Below are 27,643 nucleotides of genomic sequence, written 5' to 3'. Positions count from 1 at the left end.
TCTAATAGAGTTCTCATTAGTTTATAATTTTGTATTTTACATAATGGCTTCTTTACAAGAAACTGAATTGAATAATAGCTTCAATTGGAAGATAATCTGTTACAGAAATGATAAAAAGTGCTTTTGCTAAGAAATAGCACTGAAATGTTTTTGTAATCAAAATTTAAATATTTTTTAATGTTCTCTCTAGTTTGTTAAATACCCCTAAGGAATACAGGAAACATGTTCTACACACATGTGCTTATGAGTAAGCGAGGGCCGTTGGCCAAAATCTGGCTTGCAGCTCACTGGGAGAAGAAACTCACAAAGGCTCATGTATTTGAATGCAATCTAGAGATAACCATTGAAAGAATTATTTCACCTAAGGTATGTTATTGATTCAAATTATAATATGTATTTGGCATGATTTATGGAGAGGAAAGGAACTAAAATATGTTCTATCAGAAAATGCATCTCCAAGGAAGTTTTACTTTTTTTTTTTTGGAAGTTTTACTTTTGAAATGGTCTTCTTTAATTCCTATAACATTTATTACCTGAGCACAAACATATGTCAATTTCTGTGGGTAATTAACTGTTTTCATATTTTTGTCATAAATAGATTAGACCCTGAAGGAGGAAGGTCATATTTTGTACATGTTTTGTAATCCTTTCTTATTCCCTTCGCAAAATACTGTAGACACAGTAGGTACCAAATAAGTATTTCTTAAAAAAATAGTGAGTGAATGAATATGGAGAATAGAAAAAAAGAATGAGTATAAATCAAAATATATATGAAAACACTTCATACAGTACTATGTTCATAATAAAATACTGTAAGATATTAGAATTTGCATTAAAATATTATTTTAATATTTTTAGAAGTTAAGTATTTTTTCTGCTTGCAAGAAGGATGAATAATAATTGAAAACTTTCCATGTGTCAGGCACTGGGCTAGACTTTACATTCATTAGATCATTTAATCTTCACATCAACCCTGTGAGATGGGCTTCTTTGAGCCTCAGTGAAGTGTGATAGTTAAGAGCATGAACTTTTGAGTTAGTCAAACTTAATTCCTGCTCCATTTCTTGGTAGTTTTCTTACTTTGGGCATGCTACTTACCATATCTGAATCTCAGGCTTTTTTCTTCTGTAAACAGAGGTTCATATCAAAATTAAGTAATACATGAAGAGCTCTTAGGACAATTCCTGGCACAAAATAAGTATATAATAAGTGTAACCATTATTAATAAATTGAAGCTCAAGAAGATTGAACTTCAAGTCTCAGCAACTAGGCCAAAACTTGAACCCAAGTCTGCCTGACTGTAGAGTTTATATTCTTCCGTGAAACTAATAATCACATATTTCACTTAGATGGCACATTAGATTATCCTCATTGAGTAAGAACAAAGGTTAATCATTTTACAAGATGAGGTAGAAGTTAAGTGATTCACTTTTTTTTTTTTTTTTTGATGTTTATTTTTGAGAGAGAGAGAGAGTGCAGATGGGGGAGGAGGGGCAGAAAGAGAAGGAGACACAGAATCTGAAGCAGGCTCCAGGCTCTGAGCTGTCAGCACAGAGCCTGACGTGCGGCTCCAACTCACGGACCGTGAGAGCATGACCTGAGCTGAAGTGGGACGCTTAACCAACTGAGCCACACAGGCATTTCAAATAATTCACTCTAAATAAGAATACAAGGAGCCCCTGAGTGTCTCAGTCGGTTGAGCAACTGGCTTCAGCTCACGGTCTGTGCTGACAGCTCAGAGCCTGGAGCCTGCTTTGGATTCTGTGTCTCCCTCTCTCTCTGCCCCTTACCTGCTCATGCTCTGTCTCTCTCTGTCTCAGAAATAAATAAACATTAAAAAAAATAAATAAATAAAAGAATACAAAATGTCTTCTTTTTAAAGAGAAGGAATTCTATGATTTTATAATTTTCAAACAGGGTTTATGAATCTAATTCTCAATATTCTAATGCTTTAAAAATTCTTGAAAGGTGAAAATTGCACTTCGAACTTCAGGACACCTTCTTTTGGGAGTTGTGCGAGTCTATAATAGGAAGGCAAAATATCTTTTGGCAGATTGCAACGAAGCATTGCTCAAAATGAAGATGACATTTTGCCCAGGTATACTTGCAACATTGATTTGTCTCACTCACCTTGTTTCTCTTTTGCATTTTTATTTTGGGTGGGCTCTTTTAATTGGTGGCACTCCGTAATTCCAGCGTGTATATGTGAATATAAACTTCCTTTTCACTGATTCTAAGTTTCCGTGGTTAAGGACAAATTATATTCTTTCCCTTGCTCTTTACCTGTGTTTGCAAGAAAAGCTTGTGCTTTCAAACACTTGTAAAGTTCCCGCATATTTACATAAGAAATCTACTTATGTAAGAAATTCTGATATTCAGTTTTAATGGATTGCTTAATTTACCACATTTATTTTTGCCTGTATGAGATAAATTAGAAATAGTGTAATTGACAAAGCCTAGATATCATAATTGTCATTGTTTTCAGAATTCTCAAGACTGTAAGTAGCTTAGGTTGTTCTTACTATTTATGAAACATAAAAAAATTTTAACGTTTATTTATTTTTAACAGAGAGACAGAATGTGAGTGGAGGAGGGTCAGAAAGAGAGAGAGAGACACACAGAATCTGAAGCAGGCTCTAGGCTCTGAGCTGTCAGCACAGAGCCTGACCTGGGGCTCAGACTTTCCAGCCTTGAGATCATGACCTGAGGTGAAGTCAGACGTTTAACCTACTGAGACACCCAGGCGCCCCAAAATATTGTAGAAAATCTCTAGACCTTCCAGAGTGCTAGAGACTTACATGTGTCATAAATATGATGGCTTCAAATTTTAACTTAATGTTAAGACATTCATCATTTCCACCTTGTGTTATGGTTATTTAGGTACAGGCCTTGTCTCTCACACTAGTTTGTAAGTTCCTTGAAGGCAATATCTTTGTTGTGATATTTTCTAAATCTCTTATAGTACTTGTCTCAGTGTCTTGAACATACTGTTCCCTCAATTAATATTTACTGAATCAGGGTTGACAGGTTGTTTTTCTTTATTTAAAATATTTGTAAATTCTCTACGTAGACTTATACTCATATCAAATATGGTTCATTTGTCCATTCTTTCATTTATGTGATCCACAAATATTTATTGATGCCATACTTTGTGCCAAACACTATTTTAAGGCTCTGGGATACAAGGACAAATAAGGCAAATAAGGTCCCTTTCAGTTTGGAGAGGATATCAGATAATAAAAAAGTTTTTTAAAATTATTATAATAATTGTAGATAATGACTGTGCTATGCAGGAGTCTAAACAGAGTATTACAACAAAAAATAGCAGAAAACTTTACTTGCATTAGGCTAATTAGAAAAAGCCTTTCTAGAAAGGGTAGAATTTAAGCTCAAACTTGAAGAATGAGAAGTACCCAGCCATGTAAAAAGTCCCTGAGGGAATAGCATTCCGGGCAGAGGGGAACCGTCAGAGCAAAGGTCTTGAGGGGGAAAAGTGCTTAATTTGTTCAGGTAACAAAAAGGCCAGTATAGCTAGAGTCTAGTGAGTGAGGGAAAGATCCTTCGATGATGCTGACAGGTTTGTACAGCTGCAGAGGTTCTGATTAGAAATTTGAATTTTATTTAATACACTGGGGAAGTCACTGAATCACTTTAAGCATGGGAATGAGCTGAGCTGATTGCTCTTTAAATATTTTTAAATACCACTCTGGCTGTTTGTAGAGAATGGGACCGAAGAGGGGCAAGAATTGGGAGTTTCTTATATAGCATTATTGCTCATTGGATGTGGTTTTTTATTCTTTTCAGGGCTGGTTGACCTTCCAAAAGAGAATTTTGAAGCTGCTTACAATGCTATCACATTGCCAGAAGAGTTTCATGATTTTGACACCCACAATGTGAAGTAAATTATTTTTTCATTTTCCTTCAATTTAATTTTCTTTTAAAAAAAGTTTATTTATTGATTTTGAGAGAGAGAGGGAGAGAGGGAATGCAAGTGAGGCAGGGGCAGAGAGAGAGGGAGAGAAGGATGCCAAGCAGGGGCTCAAGCCCACTAACTGAGATCATGACCTGAGCTAAAATCAAGAGTTGGAAGCATAACCGACTGAGCCATGCTGGCGACCCTCAATTTGATTTTCTTGCTTTCATCTTCAGATTTCATGAATACAAGTGGACTCTAGTTAAGAACTGAAATACACATGCAGTTGAGAAGACTTAAGTTTAGCGTGAAATTTTGAAATATAACACCAAAAATGTATCATCATATTTGCTGAATGTAATTTGCGATATTAACAGTATGTTCTTCCATTCATTCGGTAAATATGTATTGGGTTCCTTCCATATGCCAGGCACTGCTCTAGACACTGAGGACATTGAGCAACAGCTTCTGTCTGCAAGAATCTTACATTTTAGACAGACAATAAACAAAGAAATATACACTTTGCCAGTAAATGATCAGCAATATGAAAAGAAACAGAAAATAAAGAAAAAAATGATAGGATTCTCAAGAAAGGGTTTTCTAATAAGGTCAGAACTGAAACCTGAGGGAGGTATAGGAACAAATCATTCAGTACTGTGGGGAAGAATGTTCCATGTAGAGCAAGTGAGAAGGCCCTAAGGCAGAACACATTGGACCTTTTCTGGGAACAGCAAGGAGGCAAGTGAGACTGTGCTGTAAATGACGGTCTGAGTGGTAGGAAATGAGAGGTAGTTGAGGGTGCAAATGATGTTGAGTGTTGCAGGCCACAGTAAGGACTTTAATTTTATTCAGATAGGGAGCACAGGAGGGTTTTGAATAGGAGAGTGACAGATCTGACTTGATTTCAACATGCTTCTTCCCCTTTACTTAGTATAAAGGGGAAAGGGAGGAAGCAGAGAGCCTATGAGAAAATTATTTCAGTAAGAAGTCGAGATGACCCTCCCACCCAACACCTACTCAGGGCTGCAAGGGAAACTCCACCCCACCTCTTACCAGGAGCTGCTGCAGGCAGAGCCCAGCACTGAAAGGGTCTCCCCCCTCACACCAGGCCTATCACCCAGCCCCGTTGATCTGGAAGTGAAGGCCCAGGGTACATGGGGGGAGAAGGGCAGTGAAAACAGTTAATGCCTTGAGTGGGGGATGCCAGGATTCATGGCTGGGAGGGACAGGAAGGGGACATGACAGCCCTGCCCTATCTGTGGGAGCCTGAGGGCCCAACTAGGGGCACGCACCTTTCCCACCAGCAGCCCACAGACGTGGGATCAGGATGCCAGGCCTCTGTGTCCTTGAAGGGACCCTCCTGTGGTCTTTAAATAAATGGTGCTATCCCTGCCAAAAAAAAAAAAGAAGTCCAGGTGAGAAATGACAGTGTCTGTAATCACTTCTCAGTCTTCATGTTATCAAGGTGGTAACAAATTATGAATATATTTTGAAGACAGAGCCAACAGAATTTGCTGAAGAATTGGATATGGCTTTAAGGAAAAGAGAAAGGAAGGATGACTACAGTAATCCTATAGTCACAGATAAATTAGGCTTTAGACATAAGTTTTGAGATGATTGTTACACATCCAAGGGGAGTAGGCAAGTAGTTGAATATCTGGGTCTGAAATTCAGGAAGGAGGTCTGGATGGGATAGATAAATTTAGGAGTTGTGAGTATATAGATGGAATTTCAACCCCCAGAGAGTGAGTGTAATTATTTTAAAAGAGAGAGATCTGAGAACAGAGTGTTGGGTCATTCCTAATAGCTGGTAGTCTGGGAGATGAGGAAGGACTAATGAAAGAAAAGGAGCAGCCAATGAGGTAAGGAAAAACTCAAGAGAAAGTAGTATCCTGGAGGTGAAGAGAAGAATACCTTCCATGAGGGAGTGAACATCTGTTTCAGATGCAGTTGGTTAGAATAAGTAAGACAAGGACTGAGAATTGACCCCTGGGTTCAGCAGCCCAGAGACCATTTGTTATATATACATGTGTAATCAACTAGTGTGTATGAATAATACTATTGAGGAAATAAAAGTGTTTATTTTTTATAATAAAAGCTGTTTTTTGTTTTAGAGTTTTGGGCTTTTTTTCAGTATACTGCAAAATGCTTGTGTTCTGTTGGCATATTTTTCTCAATTTTCTCAATCTTATGTTTCTCCATAGTGCTGTTGATGTTTCAGAACACGTTACTCAGAACCAAAGCAGACCAGAAGAAATCACACTTAGAGAATATTACAATAATGATCTACTGTTCCAAGCTGGGAGCTTTGGTGAGACTCTTTGAGAAATTAAAATCACAAGCTATAATCAATTATAAAATATAATTGCATTTTTGCAATTATAAAATAATTGCAAAATTATTTATAAAATAGAAGCATAATTGCAAAATAACTTATAAAATAAATATGCATTTTTGTATTGAAACCATGTCAATAGAAATAGCTATCTTTAGAATGGATGTCTTGATGTCTAAATGCAACTCTCAGTAAGTTTATCTTTACCTTGTTCTAAATAGGTGTTAATACCAAGACTCAGTCTTAGGCTATAAACTTCCCTTCTTAGTCTGCAGTCCTTTATTGAATACTTACTATATGTCATGTTCTATCATAGGCATAGGCAGTACAAAGTTTGCAGAAGCACTTCCTTCCTGCCCACAAGGAGCTTCAGGCTGGGAGAGAGATATGCAAATAAACATATATATATATATATATATATATATACACACACACACATATATAGTAATATATGTGTATAAATACATATATATTACATAATACACATATATTACATATAACCCTAACACTATATATATATATGTGTGTGTGTGTGTGTGTGTGTATATATGTGTGTGTGTGTGTGTGTGTATGTATATAGTGTTTTACGTGTGTGCTGTATATCGTGCCTTCAAAGTATGAAAATTTCTCCAATATATGATGATATCAATTGTAAAATGAAAAAGTTTATCATGGCTTGGGACTGAGGAGGAAATAACACATGTTAAATATATACTCATTGATTATAAAAACAACTGTTGAGTATATTTTATAATTAAGCTGTTCTTTTTATGGCATTTACCTCTGTCTTGAACCATTATATTATGTACGTCCTGTATTGATCTGAAAACTCCATGAGGATAAAATCTGTGTCGTATTCACGTTTGGTTCTCTTATAGTGCCCGAAGCAGTGAGTGTAGAAGAAGGGTGGCTTAACTCTGTGTTCCTTGGGGGAGGGTGGTCAAGCCAGTAATGCTTGAACTACATCTCCAACCTCCATTTTTCATCCTTACTCTTCTCCTGTAACTCTTCCGATCTACAGCTGTGTTCTTAAATGATCTGTGGTGTGGGACAAATTTTAGAATTTTTGTTAATTTCCAGTCTGTCATGGAATGATGCTTTTGTAAAATCCAGAAAAATTGAAAGTTTAAAAATCAAAATATATGCTTCAATTTTTCTTATTAAATTCAACATATATAAAATTACTCTGTGAAATTGCTATCAAATTTTTTAAACATTTACCTCTAGTCTGTGTATTTACTCTACCATGGACAAGCACCAACCCACAGACCATATTTTGAGTAGCCTGGATCTCTCACTCTCTGTAATCCCAGGCCTTAAAATGTAATACATTGGCAAAGAGTTAATCATATTTCCTACTGCCAAGACACTCTTTACACATTTCCCTATAAACACTACTGCTGTTCTTTAGGCCTAAAACTTTAGGATCACTTTTTTTTTTTTTTTTTTTTTTTTTTTGAGAGCATGAGCGGGGGAAGGGCAGAGAGAGAGAGAGACACAGAATCTGAAGCAGGCTCCAGGCTCCAAACTGTCAGCACAGAGCCCGACGCAGGGCTCGAACTCACAAAATGAGATCATGACCTGAGCCAAAGTCGGACACTTAACCGACTGAGCCACCTAGGCGCCCCTAGGATCACTTTTAACTACACTTTCTGTAAGCTTTATACCAGTGCTGATTAACAACAACAACAACAACAAAATTGGACATGTCTCTTAGGTCTTCTATTTCTCTAGCCACCAGTATAGTTCACCAGTACTAAAGACCTGGAGTAATACCCTCCTACACATCTCACAGTCTCTTCCCACATTTTATGTAGCTCTGCAAGAGCAATTGTCTTTAAATTCCATTTTTTTTTTCGTATCACATTCCTCTACTTAAATACCTTGGGTCCTTATGACTTATTTTAGACACCCTGCCTATCCTCAAGGGCCTCTATCAATTTATCACCTTCTGTATTTTATCAACTTTATTTGTTTTACTCTTGATACAGACTTTTTGCTCTAGTTAAGAAAACATATTACCAGCCAATACTTTAGTTGTTCTCAGTCTGTGTCTCCTACAATTCAAAAAGGGGGAAGAGCATTTTCTCAGTGTACGAACAGATCTGAGTTTGCATCAGCTTTTTCTATTGCCTTGCTGTGTGATACTGGGCAAATCACCTAGCTTCTCTGAGACTTACTACCCTATTTGTAAAATTGAGATACGACTAGCCGCATCACGGAGTTATTTCCCTCATTCCCTCCTTCAGTTCTTTTCACCAATAGGTGATTTTTCTCTTTCAAAAACTAGCTCAAACCGAATGTCTTCTAAGAAATGTTTAATATTAATCCATCCTATTCTGAATTACAATGTAAGATTGAAAGCAATGATCATTTCTTTAATTTATTTGAATAATCTCAGGTTCTTGTGATGCTCAGTGCTCCGAATATAGTGTCTGTTCAAAAATGTTATTATCTTACTGACCAAGGCTAGTTTTTCTTTTGAGAGCTTTCAAGCTGCTCCTGGAAGATATGAACATAGTTTTAGTTTACTTTTATTTTTTATTTTTTAGCCTTTTCTGTTGAGCAAATCTTTAATCCAGTACAATGAAGCTTGCCTTTTTCAACTCTTCCTTTCTACAAGATAAAAGCCTATAGAAGAATTTTAATATAAGTGATACTCATGATTTTGTGAGCACTAACAAACATGCTAACATGGGTTAGCACTAACATGGGTTGTGAGAAAGGGAGGAGAACGACAACCTCTGTCTGATCTCTGGGGTTTCAGACTCCTGGACCTAGAGATTCAAACCCATGGAAGGGAAAGAATATTAAGAATATACATGTGCTGGCAACCAATCTGGAAACAAGTCAGTTTGAAGCCAGGAGTTCATTCTACCTGCTACTGTCAGTGTCTTAAGAGTTTGCTCTCATAAGTCTCCATTTTGCAAAATATTTTACCAGTGTAAGTTTTAACTATCACTGTCTCCGCTGGGTTCAGATCCTGGCTTTGTCATTTATTAGGGTATGACTGTGTGCAAATTATAAAACCTTTCTATGGACATGTTCCCTTGTCTAAATTTAGGATTATAATAGTATCTTCTATTATGTAATATAATGCACATAATAAGTACTCGGTTAATGTTAGCTGATTGGGTTTTGTCTTTTTTCTCACTGTATCTCTAATACCTAGCAGATTGCCTAATACCCATTCATTAAATACTTATTGAATGAATGTTGTAAACCCATTATTTAATATTTTATCTACCTTTCCATTCCCAAGAAGGCAGATGTGCTCCTTATTTTCCAAATCCCCACTGTGGATAAACAATGCAAGCAATTGTACTTGAAACAACATGAAATAATACTTGATCAAGCAGGACATGACTATCTAAAGTAGAAGAAATCATTCTGGGAAATTATTAAGCTGAACCACAACTAAAGACTCTATCCTAATGTTTTTTCCCTATTGTTTTGGGAAAAGCGTTAGACTAGAAATCCAGCCTCTACTGATTAACTGAATGACTTCAGTTGACTATGCAAATAAGTTTAGCTCTCATTTTTCTTATCTGTAAAATGGGATGGTCTGTACAAGAAGATATCTGAATTTCCATCTAACCCTAAAACTCTATGTTTCTATGGCTAACTCAGTATTAATGATATGTATTTATTTAGGGGAGGAATCTGAAATTCTCAGAAGACATAGCTTTTTTGATGACAACATATTGCTGGATTCCAGTGGTCCTTTAGTTGAACATAGTTCCGAAAGCCTCATTGGAGAAAAATCTCTGTTCTATGACAGTGGAGATGGATTTGGAGATGAAGGGGCTGCAGGAGAGATGATTGGTATGTTGTCTGGTTATATAGAAATTGGATATTAAAAAAAGAAATTGGATATTTATTTCAGTCATGCTAAGAATGTATTAATAGGCTTATTATATTAAACTAAAATGTCAGGTATGCCCCGTGTCATAAATCAATGCATTTTTTAAAGGTTTATTTATTTAGGGGCACTTGGGTGGCTCAGTTGGATAAGCATCAGACTTCGGCTCAGGTCATGATCTCGCGGTTTGTGGGTTCAAGCTCCGCGTCAGGCTCTGTGCTGACAGCTCAGAGCCTGGATCCTGCTTCGGATTCTGTGTCTCCCTTTCTCTCTCACTCTGCCCTTCTCCTCCTCATACTCTCTCTCTGTCTCTGTCTCTCAAAAATAAATAAACATTTAAAAAAATAAAGTTTATTTATTTTGAGAGAGAGAGAGAGCACACGCGTGCACGTGCAAGAGGGTCAAGGGCAGAGAGAGAGAGAGAGAGAGAGAGAATCCCAAATAGGCTCCACATTGCCAGCACAGAGCCTGATGTGGGGCTCTATTCCGTGAACCGTGAGATCATGACCCAAGCTGAAATCAACCAACTGAGCCATCCAAGGGCCCCTAAATAAATACTTTTTTTTTTAGTCAATACATTTTTTACATACATTTTCAAAGTCTGTGATGTATTTAAACATTTAGGCTAGATCTAAGTAAATAGGCACCTATTTACACACATTTTCCCTAAAGGTTATAAAATACTACTTGTTTTTATTTTTACAAATTCTTAATTTTTAGAGGGGAAGGAATGAAGTTAGTATATTTCCTCACAAGATATATTAGATCGTATATTGGAATCATTGTTTCCCTTAAGAAAAATTGTGAAACAGCTATTCTAAGGATCTGTCCAACATTTTATATTGTAGTTTTATATTTATATCATGATGTTACTATAAAAGAATCATAGAAATGGAGTAGACAAAAACTGGGAAATCTGAATACACATACCTGTATTTTAAAGATAGTGATGGTTATATAACAAGTCTTTTTTAGATTCTCTAGTTTACTTTAAAGGACTGGTTGTGGCAAACTTTTTGAAATTTCAAAATTATGAAAAAATAGTGGTTCTACCTTAGGTATCTACCAAAGAAGTTTGAAAGCTTTCACTTCTTGATTTGGAGTTTAAACATGGCTTTGTAACAAGATTACTATCACAGTATTAGTTTAGTAAATATCTCCTGAAATTAAACATCTATTTAATAAGGGAAAGGAAATAAAATATATAAAGTTCTATATTATCCTGCATGAAATATGATAGTCTATGTAGCCAATCAAATCTACTTAAGTAAGGTTGATTCATTTTTGTATCTGTTTATAATCCTTATATACAAAAATGTCAATTAAACGTTTAGTGAAAAAATGACAGATTCAATTCTGTGACAGAAGTATTTATTGTGTTTTTCAAGACAATCTATTGCAAGATGACCACAACATCCTGTTAGAAGACATGCATTTGAACGGAGAAATTTCCCTGCCTCCTGAGCCTCCTGATACTATAGTGGGTATGATGAAATTATCTTTTGTGTAGAAAGTGAACAGATACTGATGTTCAAATTAAACCTTACAACTTGCTCGGTTTAAGTAGCAATATAATATAGTGAAAAATAATAAAGAATGTTGTCCCTCAAACTCTTTTGAGTCTGACTGTAGACAATATGGAATAGGAAACTAGGTTCCGAGAAAGGTACAACAGTGGTATTTAAACAGGATTGGGTTTATTTGATATGAGAGCACATCTAAATACTCTGGCAAAATACTATGCCTTTGAGTCATTAAAATAATATGTGTTACATGTTAGAAACATCATTAATATTTGACATTGCTATGATTGTTAATTATTAATATTAATACCATATTGACATTAATATAACTGGACAATCTGTATACAATTTGAGAGAAATTACAAATGTGGGGATATTTTCTACTTGAAATTCATGTGAAGGTACCTCAGATCATTTGAAGTATTTTTGTATGATTTTTCTTAAGAATTGAAAGTACAAATAGCCCCATTTTGATTCCTCATTCTTTCTTATGTTACATTTGCTTTCTAACACATAGTAGAAATTTAAAATGTGAAAAAGAGAGATGATATAAATTTATTTATGGTCCTTTATGGGTCAACTAATAATTAAGTATTAACAGAATACAAATTAAAAAAAAATTTTTTTAACACTTATTTACTTTTGAGAGAGACAGAGCATGAGCAGGGGAGGGGCAGAGAGAGAGAGACAGAGACAGAATATGAAGCAGGCTCCAGGCTCTGAGCTGCCAGCACAGAGCCTGATGCAGGGCTTGAACCCACAGACTGCAAGATCATGACCTGAGCCGAAATCGGTTGCTTAACCGACTGAGCTACCCAGTCACCCTCAGAATACAAATTTTTTTTAGCAGACACAATCAAATTTATGTCAGTCATTTACTGTGGTTGCTACCACTGTTTCTACTAAGTCCAGCCTTAGATGTCACATGTGCAGAAGAAGGTGACGATGCATGACTCACCTAGACACTGGGCCCCAGACCATATAATCTCTGTGTCTCTTCAACTCTCTTAAGTACATGATTCTAAAAATCAGTTTTGGTTCCAGTTAGCAATATAAATCTTCAATTAGTTTATCTTTTGCTTTCATTCTCATATAAACATCTAGATTAAACATAACTGTTATTTTTCTAATAATTCTTTTTATGGTGATGTTATTAGTAGAACCAGATAATTCAGAGTGTACATGTCTACCTGAAAATGAAAAAATGGATGAAATCACATTATCAAATGAAGAACATGGATTTACCCTTGACCCAATTGATGTTTCAGGTCAGCGTCATTCATGGTTTTGTTTTTTATTTTTGTTACGCTACTATCTTATTTACTGTGAGATAATCTGTGAAATATTATAGGAAGTAGCCAACCTAATAATAACATTTGCAATACAATAGGGAAAGGGTAGGGAAAGAGTGTGGAGGAAATTTGAGGTGATTCTTTCATTATAGTCAGTCCTGGTCAAACCATACACCCAGTTTGGGAAATTGGAAAATATAAAACTCAGTTCAATGCCAGTAGTTATTGAACCATTACTCTCTGTTGGGCACAGGAGTTAAGAAGACATAGTACCTGCTTTTTTGTTTTTTTTTTAATGTTTATTTATTTATTTTGAGAGAGAGAGAGAGAGAGAGAGAGAGAGAGAGAGAGAGAGAGAGTGTGTGCAAGCCAGGAAGGGGCACAGAGAGAGGGAGAGAGAATCCCAAGCAGACACCACAGTGTCAGCGTAGAGCCCAATGAGGGGCTTGAATTCACAAACCATGAGATCATGACCTGAACTGAAATCAAAGCATCGGATGCTCAATGACTGAGCCACCCAGGTACCAACAATAGTACCTGCTTTTAAGAAGCTTGTAGTCTGATTGGAAAGATAAATAAACATGCACATGCATATAAAATAAGGCAGAGTAAAAGGATCAGAAGAGAGGTCTGTGCCCTCTAACATTTAACCTGAAGCATATTTTTAGGAATAAAAAATAAATATGAATATAATATATAACTTGACCTTGTAAGAACATCCTGGTTTCAAGTAGTATAATTGATATGAATTTCAGTTATAAACTCAGGCATGCAAGGAATAAAGCATTGAAGTTTTTTTATTTACCACATTCAACTCTGAGCCTCTATCCCACTGGGTTGGCAAAAGTTTCAATCTGTATAGCTCCCCTATCTATCCTAAGCCATGTGGTATCAAAATTTGGGAGAGGAGTGTGGCAGGTGGAAGGGAAACTTTGGTCATCAACCACAACAGTTTGTGGTATCTACTGTCCCAGCCCATATAGCCTCTGGGGTCATCACACAACCAGCCCTTCTGGATCTTGTCATGTTCCCAGGATTTTACTAAGGCACGTTAGCAAGCAGGTTACTGTTCCTTCTGGTTCCATCTGATCTCAGATCTTCATCCATTCTGGGAAATCTAACCCTCCCCTTTTGCATACTTGGAATTTGTGTATGAATTTCAATGGAGGAGGGAAAAATATACTTGACAAATACAAATTAATGTTTCAGAATATCCTGTTATATAGATATCTTAGGGAACTTCAAAATTGAGCAACTTCCCTCCCATTATGTTCTCTGCTCCACATTTCCTGAGTTAATCTACCTGGTAGGTCAACAGAGTCCCTCCTAAGCACTTTGAAGGAACACGGTATAAACTGCATCAACTATTGGCTGATCAGATACTCTAGCTGTGCAAAAGTCTCGTGAAGCATAATTTTCAGTAGAGAGAAAGGGATATTCTTCCCATGGCAACTCTGTAGGTTACATTGTGGTAGACATTTCTTAGGTATGCAGTGTCTAGAATATCATTTTACAAAGCTATACAACCAATCCCATTTGTGTCTATTTCTTATATTTAGACCTTGCTGAGAAAAGAAAAGGCAAAAAGAGGAAATTGCTCATAGATCCAGTCAAGGAGATCAGTAGCAAAATTATGCATAAACAGCTTACTTCCTTTATGGACACACTCATGGTTTTGGAACTTGCACCTCCTACCCGAAGATTGATGATGTGGAAGAAGAAGGGAGGAGTGGACATACTTCTGTCAAGTCCTGCCCAGGATATGACTCATGCGGAACTGAAAATGGTAATAGTTTCCATCTTTTTACATAGTTGCAGTGCTTGGTTATAAATAAATAAATGCATATTTACGTTCATGTATACAACAGAATATAAACTGGTGAAAAATACTCCCTTACTTTTGAATTAATTTGCTTGATGTGTGTGCCTGAATTATAGTTTTCACTTTTTAGCATATGTGCTTGTATTTTATTGAATTGCTTTGCTTGTTCAAAAGCAAGTAATAGGAGTGTATATTTTTACAGTTGTTTACAAAGTGCTTTCTGTCCTCTGGCTTTAAACTTGGAAGGAAATTGATACAGAAGGAATCAGTAAGGGAAGAAGTGGGAAATGAAAACATAATAGGTGAGACATCCTAACTGTTGGTGTTGAGGGGATTGTTACAGAAACAAAAGCGTCATTTTATATTTCAAAATGAAGATGGGATCCAATTCCATATTCCCAAGTATAACTGCTATCTCTAGAAGAATATTTCAGCTTAAGAGAAACTGTTACATCAGCATTGCCTTTTTTCTTTGCAGATTAATTTTTGTTCAACAAGTACACTAAAAAGATGAAGTATATATACTATGTGGATTCCTCCTAATCTCACTCCTTCCTACCTCCCTCATCCCTACAGGCAGTACTCACAAAACTTCAACAGATAAAATTATTTTATCTTGTAGGATAGTGTTTCACTTTAAGACAACTAAAAGGAAAAGTCACCTAGTGATAAGAATAGCATTTCAACAGTACAATGAATCTGAGATGTAGAAATTTCCATCCACCCAGAAGCTACTTGGAGTATTGATAATTGCTGATTATTATTGTGACTATTCTAAAGGAATAATAAAACCAGCTTATGTAACGAGTGAATCTCTGCTTCGTGATCACCTGTCCTGAAGGCATTAAAATCTGCCACACAATACACCAAGATGGGCTTGAACTATCCATGTTATCTTGTGAGTGCCTGTTTGGGAGTGAGTGTGGAGGAGATAGTAGGTGGACCATGGGGAGGGAGGTGATAAGAAGCAGACAAGGGACAAGGGAAGATAAATATGTGAAACTTGGGAAACTATAAGAAAGTTTGTGTACATTTTGCTTAAATTCTTAGATTCCAAGTTTTCTGTCAGAAGTTTTCTTTTGTAACAACCATATCCCAATTTAAGTTTGAAAGATAGTTTGGTGAAATCTTCTCTACTTACTAATTCAGAGACCTCCGTGATGGAAGAGCCAAATTCTCGGCAAGACTTAAGTCAACCCAAAACTTGGAAGGATGTGATTAATGGACCTAAGTGTAGCTCTCATGAGGATACCAATAAAAATATTAATTCTGAGGTAAGTTAACCAAAGAGAATCATAAAAGCATTATTTTTCTGACACAGATACAGTGAAGGAAACTTGAGACTCTGACATGTCTTCTTACATTTATAGTTTATATTTAGTCTTATGTTAGTCCATAATTTGTTTGGTAAGGGGCAGTGGTATGTAAAGCATGATTTTCATCTGTAGAACAGTATTTTCTAGAAGTTTAAGAGAGTAAATAAGAAGATAGTAGTTTCATGCTGAAATAATTTGCATGGTAATCAAATAAGTGATTGTACTTGAATCCAATTATATCCTGAAAATCCTCTTAGGCCCCACATTCAGTATATCATGGAATGTTTTTAGGACTCTAGACAATACACCCATGTTTTGTGTCTGATCAGAAAGTCACTCTTCCCACCTCTAAGAATATGTTTTAGACCTATAATTACCTTAGCCTTGAATCCAAGAGACTATCTGAAGATCCATGACCAAAGAAACATTTTTTAAAAATTTTATTTGAAGACATAATTTTTATTCAAAAAACGTTATTTAAAAACATAGTTGGAAACAGTGTGCTTTAAAATATTTTTCCTGGGGCACCTGGGTGGCTCAGTCGGTTAAGCGGCCGACTTTGGCTCAGGTCATGATCTCGCGGTCCGTGAGTTTGAGCCCCTCGTCGGGCTCTGTGCTGACAGCTCAGAGCCTGGAGCCTGTTTCAGATTCTTTGTTTCCCTCTCTCTGACCCTCCCCTGTTCATGCTCTGTCTCTCTCTGTGTCAAAAATAAATAAACGTTAAAAAAATTTTTTTTTTAAATATATTTTTCCTATTGTCACTTTAGTGATTGTACAGATATAGCCACACCAGATAAAAAGAAACCAGTGCTCTTCTGGTTTGCTCCATCATCACTGCATTTTGATAACCACTCAGGGAATTCAAAGTCAGTCCACAATGAAACTGAATGCTCTTGGAAGGAAAGACAATTTCACAACGCACTAACACAGAATGTATTTTACTAAATATTTGATAGTATACTAGATATTGAATTATTAGGTTGCCAATATCTTCCTTATTTGGGCTCAGGCATTTCTTAGAGTGCACCTACTGAAAATTATGATCAGGCAAGCTTGTTTAGTTCATGATTTTTTAACATATTAACAAAACAGATTTTCCCTCATGCTTGAAGAGATTGATGTATGAGTTCTCTTGAACCATTTAGCTCCTCTGCCCTAACTTATGCTTTAGTCTTCAATTCCATTTTTATTCTGCTTCCAAAAACGGTGAACAGATGTGAAATACAGTCAGGAATGGGAGCACATTGACAGGACAGAAAAGTATTGATTCTGATTAGTCATTTTCAAATCTTTATAAAGCATTTTTTATGTAAAGTAACTGCAAAATTGAGAGTATCTAAAATGTAGAATATTCATAGAGATTAAAAGGGAAAAGACATAAGTCTCCACAAACATGCATGTTGAAGAATAAAATGCAACTCCTGATACTCACTAAACATTCTGAAAGCTGCAATGAAAAATCAAGGAAGCTTTGTTGAAGGAAGCTCCTACCTGAAGACTGGTTAAAGATGAAAACGGGGCCCAACAGCTTCTATAGCAATGAAAAAAGGAGATGATAAGGAATGGAGAATTTCTGGCTCTCTCTTTTTCCTTCTTCTCTGTGCCTTTGCTCCTCTTTCAGAGGACATAGTTTTTCTTCCCTTTTGCCAGCGACAGCTCCAGCAGTGGTGTCATGGCCCTAGGTAGAGATGTTAATATCGCTTCCCCCATTTTCACCTTCTCTGCTTACAGTGCGTCTTCCTCTGCCACCTGGTACTGGCATGAGGATAGAGGCGGGGGTTGGGGCTGGACAAAATGCTTCAAAGGAAAGTGGTCTCAGCCACTCAGCCAAAAATATGTTTGATGTGGGGTCTGCAGTGGTGGAGAAAACAGGACTAGAAAAGATAGGCAACAAAGAGGGCAGGAATGTGCCAGTTCTTCATCTGTGGGAGGCTTATGGAGAACAGGGGCTGCCTACCTGGGATATTTCAGGAATAATATTTTGCGAATGCAGGTGGTATTTTAAATTAGTTTCAAAGGGGTGCCTGGGTGGCGCAGCTGGTTAAACGTCCAACTCTTGATCTCCGCTCAGGTCATCATCTCACATTTCGTAAGTTTGAGCCCCGCTTTTGGCTGTGCACTGATGGCACAGAGCCTGCTTGGGATTCTGTCTCTCCTTCTCTCTGCCCCTCTGCTGCTTGTGCTCTACCTCTCTCAAAATAAATAAATAAAATTTAAAATAAATAAATAAATCAGTTTTAGAAATGAGCATTCATGTGATGAAAGCATTTAGCAAAATAAAATTGTTCCTATGAAAACTACTACTACTGTGATGACCTACCTGTATTTCCCTAATTTGCTTTAGGAGGATGTTGTTGAAGTGGTATCTTCAGCTACTGAGGAATCTTCCTTAACGAATGCCGTCTTAGCACAAGAAATTGAAAATAGTCCAGTTGAATTGGTAAATATATTCATAGTCTTGAAAATTTTCTTAAAAACTTTGTTCTTAAATAGTTAACACTTTATTTACCTAAAAGTTGGTTTTAGAGCGATCATGTTGCTTTCTAGAATTATTATTTAGTGATCTCAACAAAGAGATGTGTCAGTAGTTTGATAAAACACACTCAGAATTGCTTTGACCTTTTTTCTTTCTTTAATTTATTTTGAAACTTCAAATAATTTTAAATAAAACTATGGGATTTTTATATTATCAAAGGTAGTCATAGGTTAAAAATATTGAGAATCACTGTTGAGTTATTCTTGTAACAGCTTTAAAGAAACAGAGCTATATTAGAGGTACATCCTATGGCATTTGAAATTTTACTTCATTTACAAATAAAAAAACAAAAAACAAAACAATTTTTATCCAAAACATTATATGGCTCAAGGCCTATACTGTCCGAGATTTTTAGAGATCAGAAAGAGAAAATGGTCTGCTCAAAGGGTCACAATTAAATAGCAAAGCGAGAAGTAACATGGACTTACCTGACTTCATGTGTATTACTGTCTTCTTTCTCTAGTCCTTGTACCACAGTGCTGAAGGCATTTTTAAGATTGTAATGAATTCCTATTAAATAATATCAAAATATCTATTAATGCCATAAATAAGTTGTTCTTAAATAAATAATCTTTATAATGAGTTCTGAGACTATTAGATTGTTTTTTCATATATGGAGAACACTGCATTCTCTGGATAATCTAAGACGGGAAAGATACCTGAATTTTCTACCTGAAATATCCAAACAGCTAAGCCAGAAGAGGGTTGGTTAATTTTCGCCTTTCTCTTTGCTTCTGTAGACACAGGTTATTTTCATACGTGGTCAAGCAAACCACAACACAGCACAAGTTCAGCTGTTTTTAATAATCCACTGGGCTTTCCACACAATGGATTCAGCTGTAGGGTGTCCAGATAGATCAAGTAGACAGGCTTCAGCAAAGTGCATAGACTATTTTTTCTGAGCCTTTTCCTGGTTAGTTTAGTCGTGCGATATAGGTGAAGCTGCAATCTCATGGATCTTTACCAAAGAGTTGGGCCACTGCTTTTTATATATGAAAAACAGCATTTGTGTATTTAACAATATAATAAACGTTAGCAATTGGGTGAATTCATTTATCCCAGGGCAGACCAGAAAGAAATAAAAATAAATTGTACCTGGAGAGATTCGGAAAACTCTTCAGAATGAAGTGACCATATTTTCAGATCACCCCTTTTGGAGCATAAGAAAGGATGCTATACAATCAGGACCAGGAAGCCAGCATAGCTAGTAGGAATGAGGACTCGGCAGTCTCCTTAGCTTTAAGTGATTTAAAATACTATCCAGAATATTCTGGAACTTTCTGAAATCATCTTGGAGTCTGTGAAATTGAAAACACTGTGGGAAGTGTCTTGGCTTCAAAGGTACACATGAAGGCTTGACAAACATTGCACCTCTGATAAGGATGACATAGAAGGTATTGGGTTGCATGGTCAGAGCTAGCCTGGGAAAAATTAGAAAGTAGTTCAGATCTGTGCCACCTTCGTCCCTGCCACCCCCCGCCCCTGCACTTTGTAGGCTTGCTCTTTTGTCAGATTCATCAGCACCTTTCCTATGCCCAATTCTGTTCCTAGCTCATAAAGTGTTAGGTGATAAGAGCTTAGAGTGAGTTCCTGTGAAGGGATTTCAACTTGACTGTTTTTAAATATTGAGGTGTTTCTGAAGGTGGCTAAGCTTTAAAGACTGAAAAGAACTAATCTATTCAGATAATATGACAGGAAGTGGGTTGATCTCTTTTGGACAGGTTGCCCTTGAAATCCAAAAGGTTCTAACCCAATTGTACACAAATTGCTAAACATCATTTATTAATTAGAGCTTCTGTATCACCAGGGAAGTTCAGATAAAGGCCTTTACAATGCAGTTTTTCTATAGCTTTATGTTTACCCTGTCAAGTCAGTTCAAATTGACCAGAGCTGGGATAGTCCTAACCAAAAGTCATGGCTGACTTAACTTTTGGAAGTAAGATCACAGTGCCCTGCTTTGCATTACCAGTAAAGACTGCAGAATCTCCTACTCTGGAGCCCCTCATCACCTAGGGAGCATAGATATAACCCTACAAAGACTGATCTAAAGTTGTATGTTTCCTATTCTGTCGTCAGACTATAAGCTCCTTTATTTAGCAGGACCCAGTGTTATGGTTGGGTTTCTTGTAGCAGCTAACACTGTGCTTAGCAAATAGTAGCATTCAGTAAAATTTGTTTCATTGAGGTATTTTATTATTCATTCAAACAGGAGTCATTGGGGAATCAACAAAATTTTGAGGCAGAGAGGTGGAATGGAAGAATTCTTAAGATGTTAAATAGCTTGCAGGTAAGATGATAGGGTTTGTCAATCCTATTTTTTTCTTTTTCAAAATAAATAAAATGTTGACTTCAATCTTCTAGACATTAATAAAAATGAAATCATTTTTGAAGTGCCTGGGTGGCTCAGTCAGTTAAGTGTCCGACTCTGGGTTTTGGCTCAGGTCATGATCTCACAGTTCGTGAATTCAAGCCCCTCCATCGGGCATGCAGGCATGCTGCCAGTGTGGAGCCTGCTTGGGATTCTCTCTCTCCCTCTCACTCTCTGCCCCTCCCTGAGTTGCATGTGGTATCTCTGTCTCTCTCTCAATAAATAAACTTAAAAAAAATCATTTTCATTATTTTTTTGTTGAGACCAAATTCCACTAGAATGAAATGATTTTGAGCAGTATACCCAGGGCTAACTGAGAGTTTGCTTTTGGTGCCTGCATATTCTAAGCAACTTCTTACCTATACTCAGACCTCTAGACATCTAGTGCATTTCCCGTTCTTGGGTTTAGGAGGCTATCAACCAATTCTCTATGTGGAACTAAGTTGATAATAACATAAGAGTGGGGCACCTGGATAAGTCAGTAGATTAAGTGTCTGACTCTTGATTTCGGCTTTGCTCATAATCCCAGGCTCGTGGAATCGAGCCCTGTGTCAGGCTCCATGAGGAGCATGGAGCCTGCTTAAGATTCTCTCTCTCTGCCCCCCTCTGCTCCTCTTCCCCACTAGGGTGCGTTCTCTCTCTCTCTTAAAAAAAATGGTATAAGAGTAAAACAGATAATTTTAAATTTAACTTATATTTTTATCAAAATAATACATGTATATAATTTTAAAAGTTACATAGTTCTATGCTATAAGAATGAAAAGGAAACACAGAAGATTTTTGTCTACTCCTCCTTATCTCTAAGTCCTGCTCACCAGAGGCAACTATGTTCAGCTGTTTCTTTTAGCATTTATATCTATATTTCTAATCATATGTTCTTACTGTTCTTTCTTGATATTTCAGCTTTAAATTTTACCTGTTAACTTCTTTCAACATAAAATGAATATTTCGCTGAGTTATATCTCCCCTAACCCCAGTCTGTTTTTAGCACAATATTCAGTGTTTACAATAATTGTAACAGTTATGATGCAGATTTGATTTTGACTAAGAGCCAAAATACCAGTGGTTTAAAAAGATAAAGTATAACCTGGTATGGCTGCTCTGCTCACAAAATATCAGAGACCTAGGTTACCTTTATCTCATTTCCTTTATTCCCAGGATCAAAAATGGCTAAGTACCCATCATGTCTACATTCTGTTCAGCAGCAAAAATTTCTTTAAGTATACAACAGAGATTGTGTGTATCACTTCCCACATTTCATTGCCTAGGACTTAGTCACCTTGCCACATCTAGCTGGGAAATGTAGTCCTTTGTCTGGTAGCTTTGGGCTCAGCTAGTAATTCTATTCCTATGGAAGACAGGAATGGATAGTAAGAGACAATCAGCAGTTACTGTTACTATGGAGGGGCACCTGAGTGGCTCAGTCAGTTAAGCGTCCAACTTCTGCTCAGGTCATGATCTCGTGGTTTATGGGTTCAAGCCCCGTGTCAGGCTCTGTGCTGACAGCTCAGAGCCTGGAGCCTACTCCAGGTTCTGTGTCTCCCTCTCTCTCTGCCTCTCCTCCACTCACGTTGTGTCTCTCTCTGTTTCTCAAAAATGAATAAATGTTAAAAAAAATTTTTAATAAAAAAACCCCAAAGACTATGTAAAAATTATTGTCATTGCATTTCTTTTCTTGTCAATTTTATAGTGCTTTTTTTTAGTTAATCATTGCCTCATTTCCCCCATTTGCTTAGTGTCTATATACTCATCCTTAATTCTTTTTAAAAATTCTCTGACATATAATGAAACCCCGTTTAGTATGGGCAAATATATCAATTGATTCATCAGTTCCATTTTTTTTTTCTTGAAGATACTCTTTCCAGAGCTCATCATCTTTTTATTCTAATTGGACTAGCTGCTCTCCAGGTCTTTTCTATAGTTTTTGTCTTGGGACATTCCTTTATCATAACATGGGAATTCCTTTGTCTCTTTCCTATATTAGTTTCTCTAGTTCTCGATGCTTTGGTCTTCCTTTATTTTGAACTTTTTGGTGGTTAACATCCTCTCATAATTTCTGAGAGAAAGAGTGCATAGGAGATATACACCCTATATACAAGTCTGAAAATTTCTTTTTTTTTTTTTTCAACGTTTATTTATTTTTGGGACAGAGAGAGACAGAGCATGAACGGGGGAGGGGCAGAGAGAGAGGGAGACACAGAATCGGAAACAGGCTCCAGGCTCTGAGCCATCAGCCCAGAGCCCGACGCGGGGCTCGAACTCATGGACCGTGAGATCATGACCTGGCTGAAGTCGGACGCTTAACCGACGGCGCCACCCAGGCGCCCCTGAAAATTTCTTTATTTTACCTTTAACTTGATTGTATGTCTCTGAACCTAGTTTGAAAATAGTATCTTTCAGATGTTGAAGGCTTTGTAACATGTGTAGGCTTCTTGTGCTGTTACTGAAAAGCTAGATGCTGCTTGGTTGGCAATCCTTTATTTTCTCTCTGGAAACTTTTAGATCTTTTCTTTACTCCTAGTGGTCTGAAATTTCAGGATGATGTGTTTTGATATGGGTCTTTTTTCATTTATTGTGCTGACCATGTAGTGGTTTCTTTATTCTGAAAGTTCATGTCCTTGAATTCTAGGAAATTTTATTGTATTTCTTGAATTGCCTCCTTGTTAATCTGTTCTATCTTTCTGAATTGCCTGTGGATCAGATGTTTGATCCCCTGAATTGCACCTTTAAATTTTAAAGAATCTTTTATCCCTTATATCAATTCCCTTTGTTTTGCTTTTTTTCCTATCCTCTAGAAAATTTCTTCAACTTTATCTTCTAGTCTTTATTGAATTTTATTTCTGCTTTCACGTTTTTTGTTTTCCAGGAATTTTTCTTAGTTATTAATTATCGTTTGTTTTGTAGCATCCTTATATTTCATTTATTTATTTACTTTTTTAAACAGCTTTATTGAGGTATTATTAACATACAATAAATCATACCTATTTAAAATACAGTAGAACAATTTTGACATATGTATATACCTATCACCACAATCAAGATAGTGAACGTATGTATCCATAACCCCAAAAAGTTTCCTTGTGCCTCTTGATAATTCTTTGTCCCAACTCTCCCACTGGTCCTCCTCCCACACCTCCAAGCAACCCACTAATGTGGGTTTTTTTTCAATAATCATCCTCATCTGTACTTCTATTCTAGAAATCTGATTCCAAGTACTAGTCTTCCTAAAAGGCGTTATCTTCATCCATAATTAAATGCTTTATTGTAGCTCAACTTTTTCTGGTAGGTTCATAGGTACCCTATGGTGACTCCGATATCTTTTTGATCTGTGTCAAGAAACTGGGAGGTGTTTATAAAGCCATATTCCTCTGCCACTAAGATATATAAATATAATTTTACATTTATCACTATAGTTGTTTATAGTCACCCCCACCCCCCAGTACCTTTAAGGAAAAGAAGCCTGATGAGGCTGATAATTTTCATTGTATTTGAAGCCTCCCAAAGTCCTGTGGGTTGTTTTCTGCCTACAAGTCTAAACTAATTGCACCTTCCACGAGTGCCCTTTATTTACGTTAACATCAAAATTTTAAAAGACCTAACATTTGTATAACACGTTAGAAATTTGCATAACACTTTAAAAGTTCTTTTGCATGCATTTTCTCAATGAGCCAAGCTTGTATTCAGTGACCTATGATTTTTTTTAAGTTTACTAATGAGTCATTTGCATTTAAGGATTTCACACTCCCTTATCAAAAATATCAATATTTTATTCATCATGCATCCACAGCCTGCTGGACTTTTAATGATGTTGTTTCTCTTTGCTTTCTTCTTTTCTAATTATTTTTCCAGGAATCCAACAAGATGGGAATGCAGTACTTTAGTCTGATGAAGCTCTGCAGACACAGTGACCGAAAACAAGCTGCTGCCAAATTTTATAGCTTTCTTGTCCTAAAAAAACAGCGGGCTATTGAGCTGAGCCAGAGTGCTCCCTATGCAGATATCATAGCTACAGTGGGACCAATGTTCCATAAAATGTGAAGGAAATCCAGAACATGCAGATTTATGTCATATTTGGAATTTCTGTGTAGATGGTTCACTTTAATGCAGAAGCTGTCTGGAAGCAGCTGAAGGTCTGATCCATTTCATATATTAGCCAACTGCCTATTTTATGTTTGTAAAGTCAGAATAACCATAGCCAGAATTGGAAACCTGTTTGCTCACAGAAATACTGAATTGTAGCTAAGTAACATTTTTAACTTAGCTAACTTGAATGTATAGTATTTACCATTTCCCTGACTTGAATATTGCATTTAGAATATATTTTTAAAATACTATGTGCCTTCAAGAAATATTTAAGGATATTTTTAAAGCTATTTTATATTGGATTATTTACTTAAGTTTTATGGGAGTAATTAATATTTTGTTTCCCCACAGGCGGTAATTTATTTGATTCTAATGCAAATCACCCTTGATTTGACCTAATGCCATATTTTTTAATCTAATATCTTAATTTAAAAGTTCTAAAATTCATCTTTGTCTTAAATTATCTGAATGACTTTTAGTCTATTTATGGGTTATTTAACATTTTATTTACTATTTAATGATTATTATAACTACCATTCGTGTGTCAGCAAAACTAAATCTCTTCTTACGTTGAAAAAATTAGCAGACACTTATTCAGCACGTTGTCTGCAGCTACAATTCAAGTAAAGGTCGTTAAAATAAATGTTCTTTTACTTGGTGTTTACTGAGCATTTTTACATTAAAACCATTGTTTTTCTTTTTTCTTAGTTCAAGTTTGAGTTAGGGAATTTTCATATAACGCTCTGTGAGCTCCATAGTGTTCTATGAAGTGAAGCTGATAGTACTCTCTTAAATCTCCTTGTATCTAGAGTTATCTTCCTGCAAATGAAATCCTAAATGGCCTCTTTGAATGTATTAATTATAATATTGAAATGTCAAAATTTAAACCTTTAAAAATTTAAAATATTTAAAAAATGTCTTTTATTCTTCTAAAGATACATGATTTAAAATCCAAAAAAAAAAGTCTTTTATTTTTTAAATTAACATATAGAAAAACTGACTTTTTCATTTTGGCACATAGTTCTGTGAATTTTAACACATGTCCAGATTCCTGTAACCACCACTACAATCAGGATACCAACAGTAACATCACCCAAAAAATTCCCTTGTGTTATCCCTTTGTAATCACTGCCTTGCCGCATCCTAACTCCTGCAACCACTCGTTTACATGACTATAGTTTTGGGGTTTTTTTAATGTTATATAAATGGAATCCTATAATATGTAACCTTTTTGAAACTTTCGTTCAATATAATGCCTTTGAGAGTTCTCCAAGCGGTTGCATGTATCAGTAGTTTGGTACTGTTTGTTGCTGGGTAGTATTCTGGTGTCTGGATATAGCAGTTTATTTATCCATTTACCCCCTGGAAGACATTGAAGTGGTTTTCAGTTTTTGGCAATTATGAATGGAGCTGCTTAATATACTCTTGTACAGTTTTTGTGTGAACATAAGTGTATTTCTCTGGATAAATATCTAGCAGTGAGATTGCTGGGTCATATGGTAAGCGCATGTTTAACTTGATAAGAAATTATCAAGTTGTTTTCCAGAGTGGATGTACCTTTTTGGACTCACACTAGCAGTATGAGATTTACAATTGACCCTTTGCTACCTTTTATTTTGACATAATTGTGGTTGTAAAAAATAATACAGAAAGACTTGTATAACCTTTACCCATTTCCCCCAATTTTTGCATAATTTTAGTACACTATCATAGGAAACTGACACTGATACAGTCCATTCATCTTATTCATACTTCACCAGTTTTACATGCACTATTTGTGTGTATTTAGTTCTATGTACTTTTTTATTTTTTTTAATTTTTTTTTAACGTTTTATTTATTTTTGAGACAGAGAGAGACAGAGCATGAACGGGGGAGGGGCAGAGAGAGAGGGAGACACAGAATCGGAAGCAGGCTCCAGGCTCTGAGCCATCAGCCCAGAGCCCGACGCGGGGCTCGAACTCATGGACCGTGAGATCGTGACCTGAGCTGAAGTCGGACGCCTAACCGACTGAGCCACCCAGGCGCCCCTAGTTCTATGTACTTTAATACATATGTAGCTTCATGTGACCACCACCACAGTCAAGAAACAGAATAATTCCATCACAAGGATCACTTGTTGGTACCCTTTTGAAGCCACAGCCACCTGCTTCCCTACCTTCCACCCTCGTTTCTGACAACTACTAATCTGTTCTCTATCTCCATAATTTTGTCACTCGTGTGACTTTGCTAAACTTAAAAAATTAGTTTTAGGAGTAGGTCTTTTATAGATTCCTTGGGATTTTCTACATGGACAATCATGCTGTACACAAATAAGGACAGTTTCATTTCTTCCTTGTCAGTCTGTTTCCAGTGTGAGGAAGAAGGCATTCACTTTCACCATTCTGTATGATGTTAGCTATAACTGGTTTTGGGAGAGACGAATAATTTTTATCGGGTTGAGGATATTCCTTTCTATTCTTTCTATTTTTTCTATTCTTAGTTTGCTGAGAGTTGGGTTTGTGTGTGTGTGTGTGTGTGTGCATGTATGAATTGATGTTGAATTTTGTTAAACACTTTTTCTGAATTGATTGATTGGTTGATGAGGTTTTTCTT

At 36.4% G+C, this 27,643-nt stretch overlaps 1 protein-coding gene across 1 annotated transcript; it reads left to right on the top strand.

Moving 5' to 3' along the window:
• The first annotated feature begins 72 nt into the window (after positions 1-72).
• RAD21L1 (RAD21 cohesin complex component like 1) lies at positions 73-26,209 on the top strand. The gene is made up of 13 exons (XM_025932379.2): positions 73-366; positions 1,969-2,098; positions 3,805-3,898; positions 6,118-6,224; positions 9,903-10,073; positions 11,499-11,594; positions 12,791-12,901; positions 14,485-14,711; positions 14,950-15,049; positions 15,897-16,021; positions 18,408-18,503; positions 20,809-20,886; positions 24,817-26,209. The coding sequence occupies exons 1-13, from the start codon at positions 223-225 to the stop codon at positions 25,003-25,005; spliced, it is 1,668 nt and encodes a 555-aa protein (XP_025788164.1). The 5' UTR covers positions 73-222; the 3' UTR covers positions 25,006-26,209.
• Positions 26,210-27,643: the final 1,434 nt, after the last annotated feature.

The sequence above is a fragment of the Puma concolor genome, chromosome A3 (assembly GCF_028749965.1).
Source record: "Puma concolor isolate L17-30 chromosome A3, mPumCon1.1.hap2, whole genome shotgun sequence".
In the NCBI taxonomy this organism is placed as follows: Eukaryota; Metazoa; Chordata; class Mammalia; order Carnivora; family Felidae; genus Puma; species Puma concolor.
This window is presented reverse-complemented; position numbering and strand designations above follow the sequence as displayed.

Bases quoted from the DNA above. Each gene is read 5' to 3' on its own strand.
- RAD21L1 (XM_025932379.2), top strand. From the start codon at position 223: ATGTTCTACACACATGTGCTTATGAGTAAGCGAGGGCCGTTGGCCAAA. The intron at 367-1,968 runs GTATGTTATTGA...AATTCTTGAAAG, and splicing joins AAAGAATTATTTCACCTAAG to GTGAAAATTGCACTTCGAAC. The intron at 14,712-14,949 runs GTAATAGTTTCC...ATATTTTTACAG, and splicing joins CTCATGCGGAACTGAAAATG to TTGTTTACAAAGTGCTTTCT.